The sequence below is a fragment of the Leishmania panamensis genome, assembly GCF_000755165.1.
Source record: "Leishmania panamensis strain MHOM/PA/94/PSC-1 chromosome 33 sequence".
Lineage (NCBI taxonomy): Eukaryota > Euglenozoa > Kinetoplastea > Trypanosomatida > Trypanosomatidae > Leishmania > Leishmania panamensis.
In genome coordinates this window covers 594,233-607,762 of record NC_025880.1, presented here as the reverse complement: position 1 = coordinate 607,762, position 13,530 = coordinate 594,233, and the positions used below count along the sequence as shown (strand labels likewise).

Genomic DNA, 13,530 nt, shown 5'->3' with positions numbered 1-13,530 from the left:
TGTGTGGGGACCCGAAGGGAAAGCAAGAAGAAAGACAACGACACGAGGACGGACAAACCCGCCGAGCGCAAGATTCAGATAAAGAAAACAAAACGCGCAAAGGTGCTTATCAATTCGCTACTCGGGAGACCTCGAGCGACGACGGAGGGGGAGAGAGAGGGAGGGAGCGCGCCTGCGTGGCTCTTAACTTTTTTTTCTCCTTGACTTCCCTGTGTCGTGCTTCGCTGCAGTATGGGCGGGAAGGCACACAAGAGAATGAGGTGGAGACGACTGAACACTGAGACGAAAAGAAACGGCGCTGAGGAGGTCACGGGTAGGAGGAGAGGAGTGAGGCAGGGCTGTGGAGAAGAGGGAGCAAAATCAAGCGAAAGCGAAAAAGGAGTAAGCGGATGTGCGCAGAGCGTGCCGTAGGAGGCAAATAACGTAGCCCAGAAGCAAAAAGAACCCGCACGACAAGAAAGGTCCCCCAACTTTCACGGAGAGGGTGTTGGTAGGCGGGGGAGAGGCAAGAAAACCAAACCACAGAGACCACTAGAAAAAAGCACCGACAGACACACGCTAGCAGGGGGAGGAGGGGGGAGGGGGGGGGGTTGCGGAAGCAACACGGCAAGACGACAACACAAAGGGTGGCGATGATCGACAAGGGAGGCGAATAGGGGAAAAAAAGCGAAGAGACGAACGAGCAGAAGGAGGCAGAAAAATCCAGAATGAGTGAATAGTAGAGAGAGAGAAAAAGAAACGAGCGGGGGCCCTTGATTCAGCACAGACCTACTCGCAAACAAGAAGCTGTGGTATGGTTGGCGCTGCCGACACTACTGGGCACACCCTTCCAAAGAGCAGCAACAACAAAAAAAAACACCCTCCAAAACGAATCAAAACTAACAAGCAAAAGAAGAAGGGGGACTGTCAGCCGTCTTTTTTTTCTCCCCCTTTTGTCTTCGCGTTTCAATGATAGACGATGGAAGAAGAGTTTGTGTGAAGCACGACGACACACACACACACAAGGAGAGAGGTGCTGCGGTGCCAGGGTATCGAGAGAAGGGCACACTTCGACAAGCAACCCCCCAAAGAGAAAGGTGCTGCAGCTTGAGTTGTATGAGTGACCAGGCTATTAGAGACTTCGAGAAATACAGAGCAAGAGAGCAGAAAAAGCAACACTGGTGACACTTTTCTGCTAACCAACTCACACACACACACACACAACGCACGAATCCACACGACTGTCGAGAGGAATGAACAGTAAAAAAAGAGGCGTGAGGCGAGGAGAGAGAGCGAGCGAGGGCTGCAGGAAATGTGGCGTGCTGGAATGAAGCAAATAAATACCCTCTGAAAAAGTGAAGAGGAGGCGGAGAGGCAACCACAGGGAAGGAGAGGGACGGAGTCGGCGCTGTACACACGCCCAAAACACACAAGGCGACAAGTACGGAACTCAAGTGGAGAGGCGTGCGAAGAAGAGGGAAATAGGGGCCAAGGGAAATTGATCTGAATGAGAGAGAGAGAGAGAGAGGGTCAATCCCACATCCAAGCGAGGCACACCGGCACACCACCGAGCTCTAGGCAAAGAACACACGCAGAAAAGGGGAAAGTGATGTGAAATGGGCTCGTTCACGCCGGTGTAGAGAGGTAGCTAGCCAAAGCGGAGAAGAAGGGCGGGGAAGAGCTAATTGACCAGTGGCAGAAGCTGTGGATCAAACAGCAGACTCAGAGAGAGAGAGAGAGATGGCGAAAGACTGGGAGAAGCCGCTGGGATCGGCGTGGTCGAAAAAAAAAAGACAGAGAAAGACGGTACGCAGATTGTAGACGTCAGCAAACCTGAAGAGAAAAGGAGGGGGCCAGATAGAGAGAGAGAGAGAGAGGCGGAGGGTGAAAAGAGAGGGCGTGTTGATCGGAGAGATGATTAGTGGCAGTTTCGTGTCGCGTGTGAAAAGTGCGTTCTCCCGATGCTCCGACCCTGTCACGTTTCGCTTTGCAGCAGGCGCGGATACTGTGCAGCCAGGGCGGCGAACCGCGAGCACAGCTACATTGAGTGGGGGAATTTTGCGAATGGTCTGCCGTTTGCTAAGGGAATGGGGTGCAGTCCTCGGCAGTCCATCGGCGGACAGCCGGGTCCGTGGAGCAGCATACGCAATAGTTCGATGCTAGGCTGCTCTACTCCACAGCAAAGGCGAAAAAATAACACACTTGTCTGTGCGGATGTGGTTACCATTTTTTTATTCGGCATTTCGTGCCAATAATAGTTTGTCTTACTAATTTGGGCAGAACCGAAAGAAGAATCCACAGAGAGACCGCACACACCGAAGCAGGCCCATCTGCGATCTCTGTCGTTGCTTTCCCATTAGAAGAGACTCACAACACCCACACCCACACACACAAGGTACGTGCGCGTGTGCACATATAAGAGATGGTTGCATATGCATGTATATGACGTGACTAAAGACAGAAACACACGTGCGCATAAGAGTGAAAGAGAGTAGGAAGGAGGGAAAATCCATCTGTGCTATGCTGCAGAGGTCAGCTCGTAACCACCACCCACGTAAACGAAAAAACAATAACTAAAAACAAGCGAACACAAAGAACAGGCAGTAGAGTAGCTGTTACGACCTCTGATCAGTGCAGTTGTGTTGACTCTAAAAACCGGTGGTTCAAGCAATGCATCTCACTGAACACCCTTGCAACGCCTTCATGGTACCTTTTGTGTGTTCAGCCTCTCTCCACTGCGTTTCTGCCGGCACGTTGAGTTGTGTTTGGTCATTGACATCAATTCCGACGAATGACGATAAAAAAACTCATAAATGAAGGCTTATTGGAACACGCGACAAATATGGTAAGAGAAAACATGAAAGGAAAAGATCTTCATGTGCCCACCCACACAGGTAATGCGCGCAGCGCTGAATCGAATCTCTCCCTCCTATACACCCTACTCAACACGCCTTGAGTGTTTTTTCCCTTTCAGATCTGTTGCTGCTCAAACGACTTCGCACACCCCCTCCCTCTTCCTTCATCCGCTCACTTGCAGTCCTGTCCACTAGCTAAGGTCAGAAAAGTTTCTGTATGCTGGTGCTGGGAGGAGAAAGGTGACAGAAGAAGAGGAACTGAGTTCATCTCAGTTTGTGGAAGACACTAAGGGTATGTTGAGAGAGACAAATAACGAGTGCTGAGCAGGAATGGGAGGGGTGTGTGTGTGAAAAGAAGGGCGACCGCGTGCTGATCATGGGGCGTGAGTGGGAGGGGGGGATGAAAGGAAAGAAATAAAAGCAAAAGGGATAACACTAAAAAGAGAACACACCTCTAGTCAGTGCAGCTGGCGTATAGAAATACACACAGAGAGAGAGAGAATACGCATCATGTGCTGAAGAATGGTCGGGTAAAAGGGATGTGGGGAGGGGTGGGGGGGGGAGGCAGAGTTCGTCGCAGGGGAAGGGGGAATTGAATGGAGTCAGTTTTTTTTTTCTTGCTGGGAGAGGCAAAGAAAAGGATCAGAAGCGGCGCGTTGTGAAAGATGGAGCAGTGTGTCAGCGAGGAAGCAATCGAGACACCCCCACAAATACAATCCCCCCCAAAAAACTCAAACCTAGTTCCTTTATGCCACTCAGGGCCTCGGACGAATCTAGGAAAAAGGTCAGGTGAGGGTCTACCTCGTCCATCCAGCCTTTCCCCCTATCATTCCGTACTGTGAGCAGAGAAAGCGAGATACAAAAAGAAATGAGTCAATGAGAGGCTGACAGCCAAAAGGAAAAGACACCCATGCGCGCATACACCTACAGAGGATACACAGGCGCACAGCCATGCAGAAATTCGTGCAAAGACATGGGAAGCAAGAGAGCAGTTTCGAACCTCTTTTTCATTTTTTGATCACCTCGAGGTTTGCCGTAGGAAAACAAAGGCAAATGTACCTGATCGTGGTGTGGCTGAGGGAAAACAGGAGACATCCTCCTCCCATGACGTGCATACACACCTACCCATTCAAACGTGCAGGATGACACAGAGAGACAGAGGCAGAGATAGAGAGATGTAGCTGAGTGAACGCCTCAGCACCTTTTCGTACTCTGCATCACACAGGCACAGGCCAGCACACGTGCACTTCAGCACGTGTCCCCTCTTCTCCCATTCCCTTCACCGCAGAACTCACACAAACACAGGCGCCTTTTTCTTCTTAAGGTGTCCGCTCTCTCTTCTGTACAACACGTCAGCTCAAAATCCCCACTCTGCCCCCGGCCTGCCACGGGCCCATCGCGCGGTGCGAAGCAGCCCTAGACACGCATTGCAGCACCGTGCTGCCACAGCCCCAAACTCCTCCCACACCGCCCCGCTGGTCGCCTCACCGCCGCTCCCATATGCCGGCCGCCGCCTGGCGCATCTCGCGGGGCGGCGCAGGCTCCTCACATCAGTGGGCAGCGAGGGGTCGGGGGCGATGCGCTCGAGCCACGCTGGCACGTCGTCCAGCATATGGGTGGCACAAGCGTGCTCACTGCAGCAGGTCGCTCCGACGCAGCGCTACCCAGGTCCTTACTGCCAACATCAGCAGCCACACATCGCTCTGACACCCCCGCATCGGTGGTACCTGGCCCTGCCGGCACCACGAGTGGTTTGGTGTTGGCAGGGGACAGGGGTGCTGCTTGGCTTCCCCACACAGTGGGGGTACCGGGGCCTGACCATCGCACGCGGAGGTGCACTGCGACATGAGGGGCGTATAGGAGGGAAGAATAGGAGATGGAGAGAAGCAAAAAAGGGAAAAGTGTAAAAAGACCCGAGGTACAATGGTGGGGAAAAGGCTCAATGGTGGGGAAAAGGCTCACAGAAGACGGTCACCGAGAGTGAGGTGGTTCTGCTTAAATTATGAAGCATTTTTATAAAAAGGAAAGAGAAACGACTGGAGGGGGAGGTGAGAGAGGGAGGGAGAGAAAGAAAGAGAGGGCGGGCCGTATGTTGTTAACCAGAGCAGCAAAGGGAATATAAGGAAAATAGTCCAGAGGTTGTCCTCGAACCCTCCCTTGCTCCGTGTCACCCGACTGCCTCAAGAGAAGAACAGAAACGCAGGCAGAAAAAGCAGAAACAACAAAGGAAAAGGCAAGCGAGAGAGAGAGAGAGGGAAGGGGGCACGTAAAGTAAAAGAAAGTAACCAGGATAAGATGAGGATAAGGAAAGACGGATACAACAGGGCAATATAAGAACAAGACGAGATCATCACTGAGACAGCAAAGAAGAACTAACAGTCCCCTTCCCCACTCACGAATCACCTTTTCATTCAGTTTCTCCTTTTTTTTTTGGGGGGGGGGCCTGCATGACGGCAGGCATCGAGAGTGGTCGAGTCGCCGTCTGGATAGCATGCAAGCGTGCTCGAGGCTCTGCCAGGTCAAGTCCCTCCAAAAGTTGATCGGGGGCGGGGGTATGGGGTAGGAGAGCGAAGGGAGAAGAAGAGGGGGGAGGGTGATGCCGCCGCGCGTTTGAACACACGAAAAGTAATGAGAACAATAACAAATAAAAAACATGTAAAGTAATGAGAACAACAAAAGCGCGGCGAAAAGGATGCCATAAAAAAATGCCGGAAACACAACAACAGCCTGAGGGCGAATGTTATTCACCATAGGGGGACAAAGAGAAGAAGACCATCAAGCGACTTCATACACGCAGACGTCTGTGGGCGCAGCAGCATCCACGTGCGCATACATGCCAAATAAACCACAGCACACCCCAACTCGCTCAGAAACTCACTGTTCGGCACAACACCTCATTTTTGTGACTCAACGCATTTTCGCTTTCCTTTTTTTTTTCTCCCGCGTTCGGCCTTCTCGTTGCGCTCATCGTTGATTTTTGCTGATTTGTACCTTCTCCTGTTTTCTCCGCGGCTCTTTCCCGTTCGTCACTGCAGCGTCGCTGTGCTCCACATACCGCCGCCACTCTTGAGGTGTTCCCATATGAGGCGGGCGTACAGCCACTTCGGCATTGTGGCCTGACTTTCGATGGACCGCGAACCCGGGCAGGTATCGCACGAGCAGTCTGTGCTTTCGCCAAAGTACTTAAGATGATCCATAATCGAAATGGGGAGCATATTATTGCTGCACTTGCGCGACTCAGCCACCGGGCTGTCGTTGCAGATCACCATACTGTTGTTTGCCCTCGTGCGATAGAACACCTCCGTCGGCGCATGTAAGAAGCCGAAACTCATGGGGGGCAGGTGAGGCACGGGGTCGCGACAGTGAGTGATGCGGTAGTGCGGGCCACGGGCCAGGATTTGCGCCGTCCACCTCGCGAAAGTCGGGTTGCCGACGCGCGGGGCGCCAAGGGTGTAGAGCGCGACGGGCTTCCCAGGCTTCCGCATGCTGTTAAACTGTTCCTGCAGATCGACCGCGGCGTGAACGGCGAGGACGCCGCCGAGAGAGTGGCCGGTGACGAGCACCTGGTAGTCGGGAAACTTGGTCACAAGCTCTGACACAGCCGCTCTCACCTGCGACTGCAGAGACAGGTAGGAAGCATAGAAGCCGAGGTGCACCTGACATCCTTTGCCACAGCTGGAAGAGGTATTGTACTCCCTGAAGAGGAAGGTGAGACTGTACAGCCAGTTAGTTGCACTGTTGCTTCCGCGAAAGGCGAGAACGATCTGCTGATTCGCGGTATCCACACCAGCGAAGCCGAAGGTGTTGTATTTGGAGCTGTAAAAGGTGGTGTAGGGTTTAAAGCCGGGAATCGTGTTGCAGATAGACCCGCATGACCAATTCAGCAACGTTGACGCCGTACAGTAGCTCGCGCGTGCGTAGTTATGACTGCGGTAAGCCTCCGAGTAGAGGTACGGCATCGCCTGCTTGCCGGCATGAGCAACTGCGGCGAGCAGCACAGCCGCAATCACAGCAACGGTGGTCCAATCGCGCTTCATATTTGCGACTCGGCTGCCGGGAAACGTGGAGTGACCAAAGGTGCAGCAGCAGCAGCAATAACAGCAAAACCACAGCGACCGCCTTTATAGTGCCGAGGGTCGAAGGCGAGCGGAGAAAAACGAATATATCAAATGGCGAAGAGAAGAAAAAGACGTTTCAAGAAGAGCACAATGCCACTAACGAAAGGGAGAGAGGGAGTGGCAGGGCAGGTGTGTCTCACAGCAATTATGCAGGTCTCCGTCAATGCGGTATGCCGCACATCCGTCAATGCGTGTGTGCATGCGGATGTGTTGAGATCATTGAGAGAGGAAGAGATGAAAAAAGGAATAAAGAGGCGATAAGGGATAGCTTTGCGGAAGCTTCGGAGAGAAGAAGAGCAACTTCCGAGAGGTGTAACGCTCCCTGCATGAGAGACACGCTTTTTCAGTGAACAACGTTGTTGCTTCTGCACCTCTCGACTACCAGAAGGGGCGCATGCAGCAACGAAGGGGTGAAGGGTGGCACAACAGAGCACCGAGAGAGGGAAAGAGAGAGAGAGAGATGGCTCCCCCAACTACTGGTGCTCATGAATGTTTTCTCTCCATTCCTTTTTAAGCGTTAGATCCCTTTGTTTTCCGAGTGGAAACAGCCATACGAAAGAGAGGCGAGCAGCTTCGCTAGCTCTGATAGTAGCGACGATAAACCGCCTCAATGAAGCCCAAGCGAGAGTGAGAGAAGTGGAAGGGGGAGAGAAAAGGGGCCAAAGGTAAGTCACGCGTCTGCACACAAAAACAGCATCGCACAATAAGAGGGGGAAGGGGGAGGGGTGGTGCGCGAGAAAGAGAGTCGATGAAACACACAAATCGGGGCGAGTAGAAAAGCCCCCCTCTCCCCTCATAACAAAAAGCAGCCGAAAAGGCGCTCGAGGTGCGAGACCGAGGAGGGGTGGGGCGGTAGAAGGGAAGGAGAGAGCGAGCGAGCGAGTATCTGCTTCAGTATATTCGATCAAATGCCGAAGTACAGGCGCAGATTATGCTAATGGTGAGGAGTTGTGGGGGAGGGTGGGCCGGCAGGAAGGGCTGGCACGTGCATGTGACAATACGGTCCACGCGTTAGTCTCTCGACCCTTCCTTTTTCGTTTTTTTTTTGGCCAAACGGCTCTCTTTTCTTTTCTTTGCTTCCATATAGAGGCAATGAGAGTTGGGGAGCCGTATGAGACGCATTTTCCCTCCTCCCACCACTATACATTCGCAAGAGAGATGCCGACTTGCTTCGCGTTTTGCTTGCGTCCAACTTCTTGTGTGAGTGAGCTTGAAGCGCCTGTAAACGCTGTTTATCTGAAATGACTAGGAGCTGCATATCTGGTTGGTGTTGATTTGTGTGAGACAGAGAGACGTGGGGGGGGGGGGAGGGGCGGCGTAACAGCACGAACGTATTACAGGTAGACAGGCTTGAGGCAAACGGGAGAATAAAGACAAATAAGAGGACACGAGCAAACGTAACATGCACAGCTTTCCCACTCAAACATACATGCGACTGATTTTCACACATCACACAATCACCGGCCGCTGTTGCCCGTTGAAACTTCGCTAGCGCCACGCCCACGAAGCTTCTCATGCGACTCGCATTCACCGCCTCTTCACAAACCCTGAAGCGGATGGGGGCTTTACGTAGAGTGGCGAGAGAAAAGAAAATAGGCACAGAGCAGTTCAGGGAGTAAAGGAAAAATCTGGGAGATGAAAGTGGGGAGAAGGCAGTACTGTGCACCTTCTGAAAGACTCTTGTGTGAGGGGGAAGAGAAAAAGATGAGTAATAGTGGGTCCATATACTAGCCACGTCGCGTCACAACATGCTTCTCTGCACGTGTCGCGCCGAAAGGCTCAATGAATACGTCCACACGGCTTGTGAGAACGGGAGCACAAGAATCGAGGAGAGTGGGCACAGAAGAGAGAAGAGTATAGGAGGATATTTTGCTCCTCATATGTGGCCCAAAGAGAGAGAGAGAGAGGGGGAACGAAGAAATAAGAAAAAAAAGCATAGACGCACCAGTCAGATCAAGACTGAAAGAGGGAACGGCGTGTCTGTGTGTGTGTACAAGCGATGAGCGGAAAGCACGTGAGCGTGCTATCGCATGAGCGTGGGACGGCAAGTGAAACAAAAGGCTATGCGGCACGACCCAAGCAAACCAAGGGAGCACAGCAGAGAGAGAGAAACTAGAAGAAACACCCAGCCAAAGTTGCGACACTTTATTGGGCAGAAAAGGAAGACCACGTACACACACGCGGAGCCACTCGAGCAGCCATACAGAGATCTCAAGTGTTAATGAAGGATCCAGAGAGCGTGAAGTGGCGAAAAGACAAGTAATCGCAAGATAGAAACGCAGGAGTGATGGGTGTAAGAGAGACGAAAAAAAGAACGAAAAATGCTCAGACGTAACCACGAAGAGACACACACAAACGCAGATGCAAAGCGCTTGCAAACAGGAGGGTAGCAGCAGGCGGTGGGGAGCTTCGGCCGCCAGTAGCGTTGAAAGTCTCTTCCCGTCGCTCGCTCGTTAGCCTACCCCTGCCTCCTGCTTGCTTGTATTCTTGTCCTCTGGGGACTTTTTTTCCCTTTAACTGGCTTCTTTCTCTTCGTTTTGTTTCAGTGCTAATTACACCGTGTGTGGGCGTGTCTTTCGTTTTTCCCATTCGTGGGTGTGCGCAGCCCTGTCCTCAGTGTTTTTCGCCTGGATCGGTAACAGGGCGCTGCCGCATGGGAAGTTAGGCGAATAGGAGCACCCAATAAAACGTGATAAGACCAGGGCTGGTGTGCCGACAGAAGGAGCGAGAGAGGAAGGGGAGAGAAAGGATTGTGGTGCGGTGGTGAAGTAAAACGAGTCTGCGCACACGCATTTCGGTTAAGCCTGCGCTTCTCTGTTTTTCTTTTTCCCCGTTCATTCTTCTCCATCTACGTTGGGAGTAGCCACGAGGACGCGTTGGGAAAGTCATCTGAAAATGTCTCCGTGCGCCCGCTACCTACCAGTGCGTAATTATGTGATGTCTGCGGCGGCGTACAGGTGGCTGAGACACTAGGAGGAGCCTGCAGTCGATTCCGAGCCTCTTCAGCAGTGAACTGCAAGGGAGAGCAGTGTAGTTGACGGTGGCGGCGCGGGGGGAGGGAGGGAGGGAGAAGACATGCAGTACGTCTTTAATGTGAGAGACCGCGTGCGCGTGCGTGAAAAGTGGTGGCGGTGGTGGGAAAACGTGCGAGATGCGGCTCGATTTCAAGAGGATCATCGGCGAGAGGAAGGTGTGTATTAGCTAGGAAGCGGTGGCATAAGGGTATGGGGAGTGCCAGGATTGAAGTGATGGTGGTGGAAGGCGATGTTCACGCAACAGCAAAAAGCCGTGTACCCTAATCACGTGTCTGAGCAAGGAAAAGAGCGGTGGCAGGATAAGGGTTGAAGGGGCGAAAGGAATTCGGCAAGGGATGCAGCAGCTCCTGTGCACTTGTATGCATAAAGATGCTCCCTCGCAGACATGAGTAGATCGCGCGTTGTGACTCGACTAGCGGTCAGCACGATGCTTGTGTGAAGCCAAGGAGGACCGAGCGGCAGTTTCCTTGGAAGAGACGTTCTCATAGGCGTACCACTCTAACGACAAGAAGAAACACACACACACACACGCCTTTCCCGCTCCTCGGCTCTCTAACTCCCACTCTTCCGTCGCACTGGAGCACCAGTAGCTCGGGGATAGAGAAGAGCGCCAGGTGAAAAAAAGAGGATGCATTCCGAGTAGAGTTTTGTCTGTTCGCCTGCCTGTCGATTCAGAACTCGGCGGCTTGCTTTCCCTGGTTTTCCGGCACCTCCTTCTTTTTTTTAGTGTTTTCCGTTCATTCCTTTGGTTAGTTTGTACACATCTTATGAGGGATGTTTTCAGGCTTTCTCTTTTTCGTGTGTGTGTGTGTGTGCTACATGTTAAGAGTGTGTCTTTGCCTGCTGCGAGAGCAAGCAGGATGCCCCAAGCTGAAATAGCGCATCGTCACACAGACGCGCAAACACCGCACATGGGCGTGTGTTTGTATTTGCCACCCCCATGCAGAAAGAGCGAAAGGGAAACGCTGAGAGAGCAAGAAAAAAAAAAGAGGAAACACTGAAGATGGACAGGGAAGACAGGGAAGAGGACAAAGAAAGGGAAGAGAGTCCAACAGTGGAGAAGTAGCGAAGAAAAACAGTAAAGCAGTGAACTGAGAGGAGGTAAAGCAACGGTAAAAGTCGAGAGGGAGAAAGAAAGGGGACAAGGAAGCGAAAAGAGGGTCGAGCATAGTAGAGAAGGAGCAAGAGAAGTGCGCAGGCGCGCGCACCCAAATTTGCCTTTTCTCTCTTTGGGAGAACAGTGAGGGGGGGGGGGGGAGGAGACAGGAAAGCCCAAAGTCGCTGGCCGCACAATCAAAGTGGGAATGACGCACGTGTAAGAGAGAAAAAGCTCAGAGGCACAGGGAAAGCGAATGCTTGCGCACAATCAGACATATTCCCATACATCCCAGCCATGTGCCTCACGTGGAGTTGCTTGACTGCACCTCTTCTTCCTTCCCTCTTTTCTTTTGTTCAGGCCTCACGAGCAGAACGGCCTCAGGCCCCGAAATACTCACGGAGAGAAAGAGGACAGTCAAAGAGAGGCTTCAAAGGTTTGTAGATTGTTGGGCGAGAACGAGCGAAGAGGCGGTACACCAGGCCGGCTAAAACCGTTGAAGACGAGCTAAGCGAAAAGGAGAAGACCGTTAATTCAGACAAAGGCGCTGACGAGCAAACAAGGCTTGAAAAAAGGTCAAATGTGCATACCCGCATTAATGATGGTGATGAGCGTCCCGAGAGAGAGAGAGAGGTGGAGAGTTAGGTGAAGAAATGAAATCAAGGCACAGCTTCCGCTTGTTTCTTTCCGCTTTTTTTTCTGTCGATCGAGAAATGCCCACCCAAACACACACCTTGAGCCCCACAGTGAGACCCTTGGGTTATGGCCACGAGTCCGGGCAACCAGACGCATAAAGACGGAGGTTTCCCTTCTGTCCTTTGTACTCCCACGCGGCCATCAGTCTCTCGTAAATTTGTTGTTTGTTGCTGCAGTCGTTCTCTTGAAGCTGTTTTACCTTGCCTTTTCGAACTCCCAGCAGCACCCTTTTATCGTCTTTTGATTCTTGCTGATTGCTCGCTCTCTCTATCTCTGTCATGCGTCTCCTCTCCTCCTCCGCGGCACGGTAGAGTGAGACTGAGGGTAGTTTGATAAAGAGATAGAGGTTAGGGCACGGCAGAGGGAAAGGTGGCAATAACAACAGAGGATCTCCACATTGGGACGAAGAAAGGGATCGAATAGAAAGAGCGCAGAGAGAGAGAAGGAAAGGGTGGTTTTTGCGAAGAGGAGCGGTGATGAACACGGAGTGAGGGTAGGAAGGATATAAGCGGTGAAAAGTCGCATCTCGACTGAAGCAACAGGAGAAGACCAAAGCGGGAGATGAAGAGGGGCAAGAGTAAGAGCCAGAGATCCAATCAAGCATCCCCAGCAGCTCCACAGCAATTGAGACGAGGCGCAAAAAGGAGCGAGAAAATGAAGAAGGGGGAGAAGAAAAAAGTGCGGCTTTTTCATTGAAAGCAGAAAACATCACGCAAAAAAAAAAATAAACCAAGAGAAAAAGAAAAGGCGAATAGAGAAAAAAAATGCTAAAGCAAAGGCGAGGACATTTGTTGCACCTCCCCCTCTTCGCACACCCACACACACACACCCACAGCCCCCTATCAAATTAACTGTTTACACGTCACTCAAGTTGCCATTTCCAAAATGGCAAATGCGACCCACGAGGGAGGCAGAGAAAAACCAATGACAGTGACTTGAGCGGGGGGAGAGAGAGGAGCCTCTGCGTGTGCGCGTGTGGTTGTGTGGGGATTTATGTAACCGTGCTGCCAAACAACAAGGTGACAAGCCAAGGTGTACGGGCAAAGAAAGGAAAATACCCTCGAGAAAGCACTTGCGTAGGGTCCAAACAATAAAGAGGGGGGGGTCGGATGTGCCTAGTCATCTGGTAGGAGGAGGAAGTAGCCTAGGGAGAGGGAGTGGGGCAAAGAAGACAGCACGACGGCCTAAGAATGTGCCGAAGAGTGACTCCTCGATGCACGAGCGATATGGATCCTTTCTTTACCCTTTTTTTTTCTGCGTTCTACGTGCGTTGTCGCGATGAGACAGACGACTTTCACACTTCTCCCTTCCCTGGCAGTCTCTCTCGTACAGCGTACAGACAAAAACACCACGGCTACTTGCTGCAACACGAACAGCATGCATACATGAAAGCCAACGAAATAGAGGAAAGACGCAACAGCACACAGAGCGCAGTAGCACCCATGTGCCTGTGTGAGTATGTGCTCAGGGAAAGCGCGTGCACATCCATCGTTGCAGTTTCGCCCGTTTTGATGATCTTTTCACGCCATTTCGCTGGCTCGCGACACACAGCTCTCTGGTTCTTGCCCCCTTCTTTGGGTTGAACAGGGAAAGTTAAAGGGCATCACAGGAACCGAGCGAGAGAAGCATTTGTCAAGAGTCTGGAAACACACACACACGCACACAAGAAGGCATCATACATAAGTCCAGCCTTTCTTGGATTTCATTTTTTTCTTTCTTTGCGTAGCTGAGATGCAAATCAACATGACCCA

At 52.0% G+C, this 13,530-nt stretch overlaps 1 protein-coding gene across 1 annotated transcript, besides 1 other annotated feature; it reads right to left on the bottom strand.

Annotated features, from left to right (window-relative positions):
• Positions 1 to 4,151: 4,151 nt before the first annotated feature.
• Positions 4,152 to 4,686: a repeat region.
• A 1,174-nt stretch (positions 4,687 to 5,860) lies between these two features.
• Positions 5,861 to 6,871, bottom strand: LPMP_331550 (lipase, putative; the record flags this gene model as incomplete). Its single annotated transcript, XM_010703945.1, has 1 exon — positions 5,861 to 6,871. The coding sequence occupies one exon, from the start codon at positions 6,869 to 6,871 to the stop codon at positions 5,861 to 5,863; it is 1,011 nt and encodes a 336-aa protein (XP_010702247.1).
• Between the last annotated feature and the right edge of the window lie 6,659 nt (positions 6,872 to 13,530).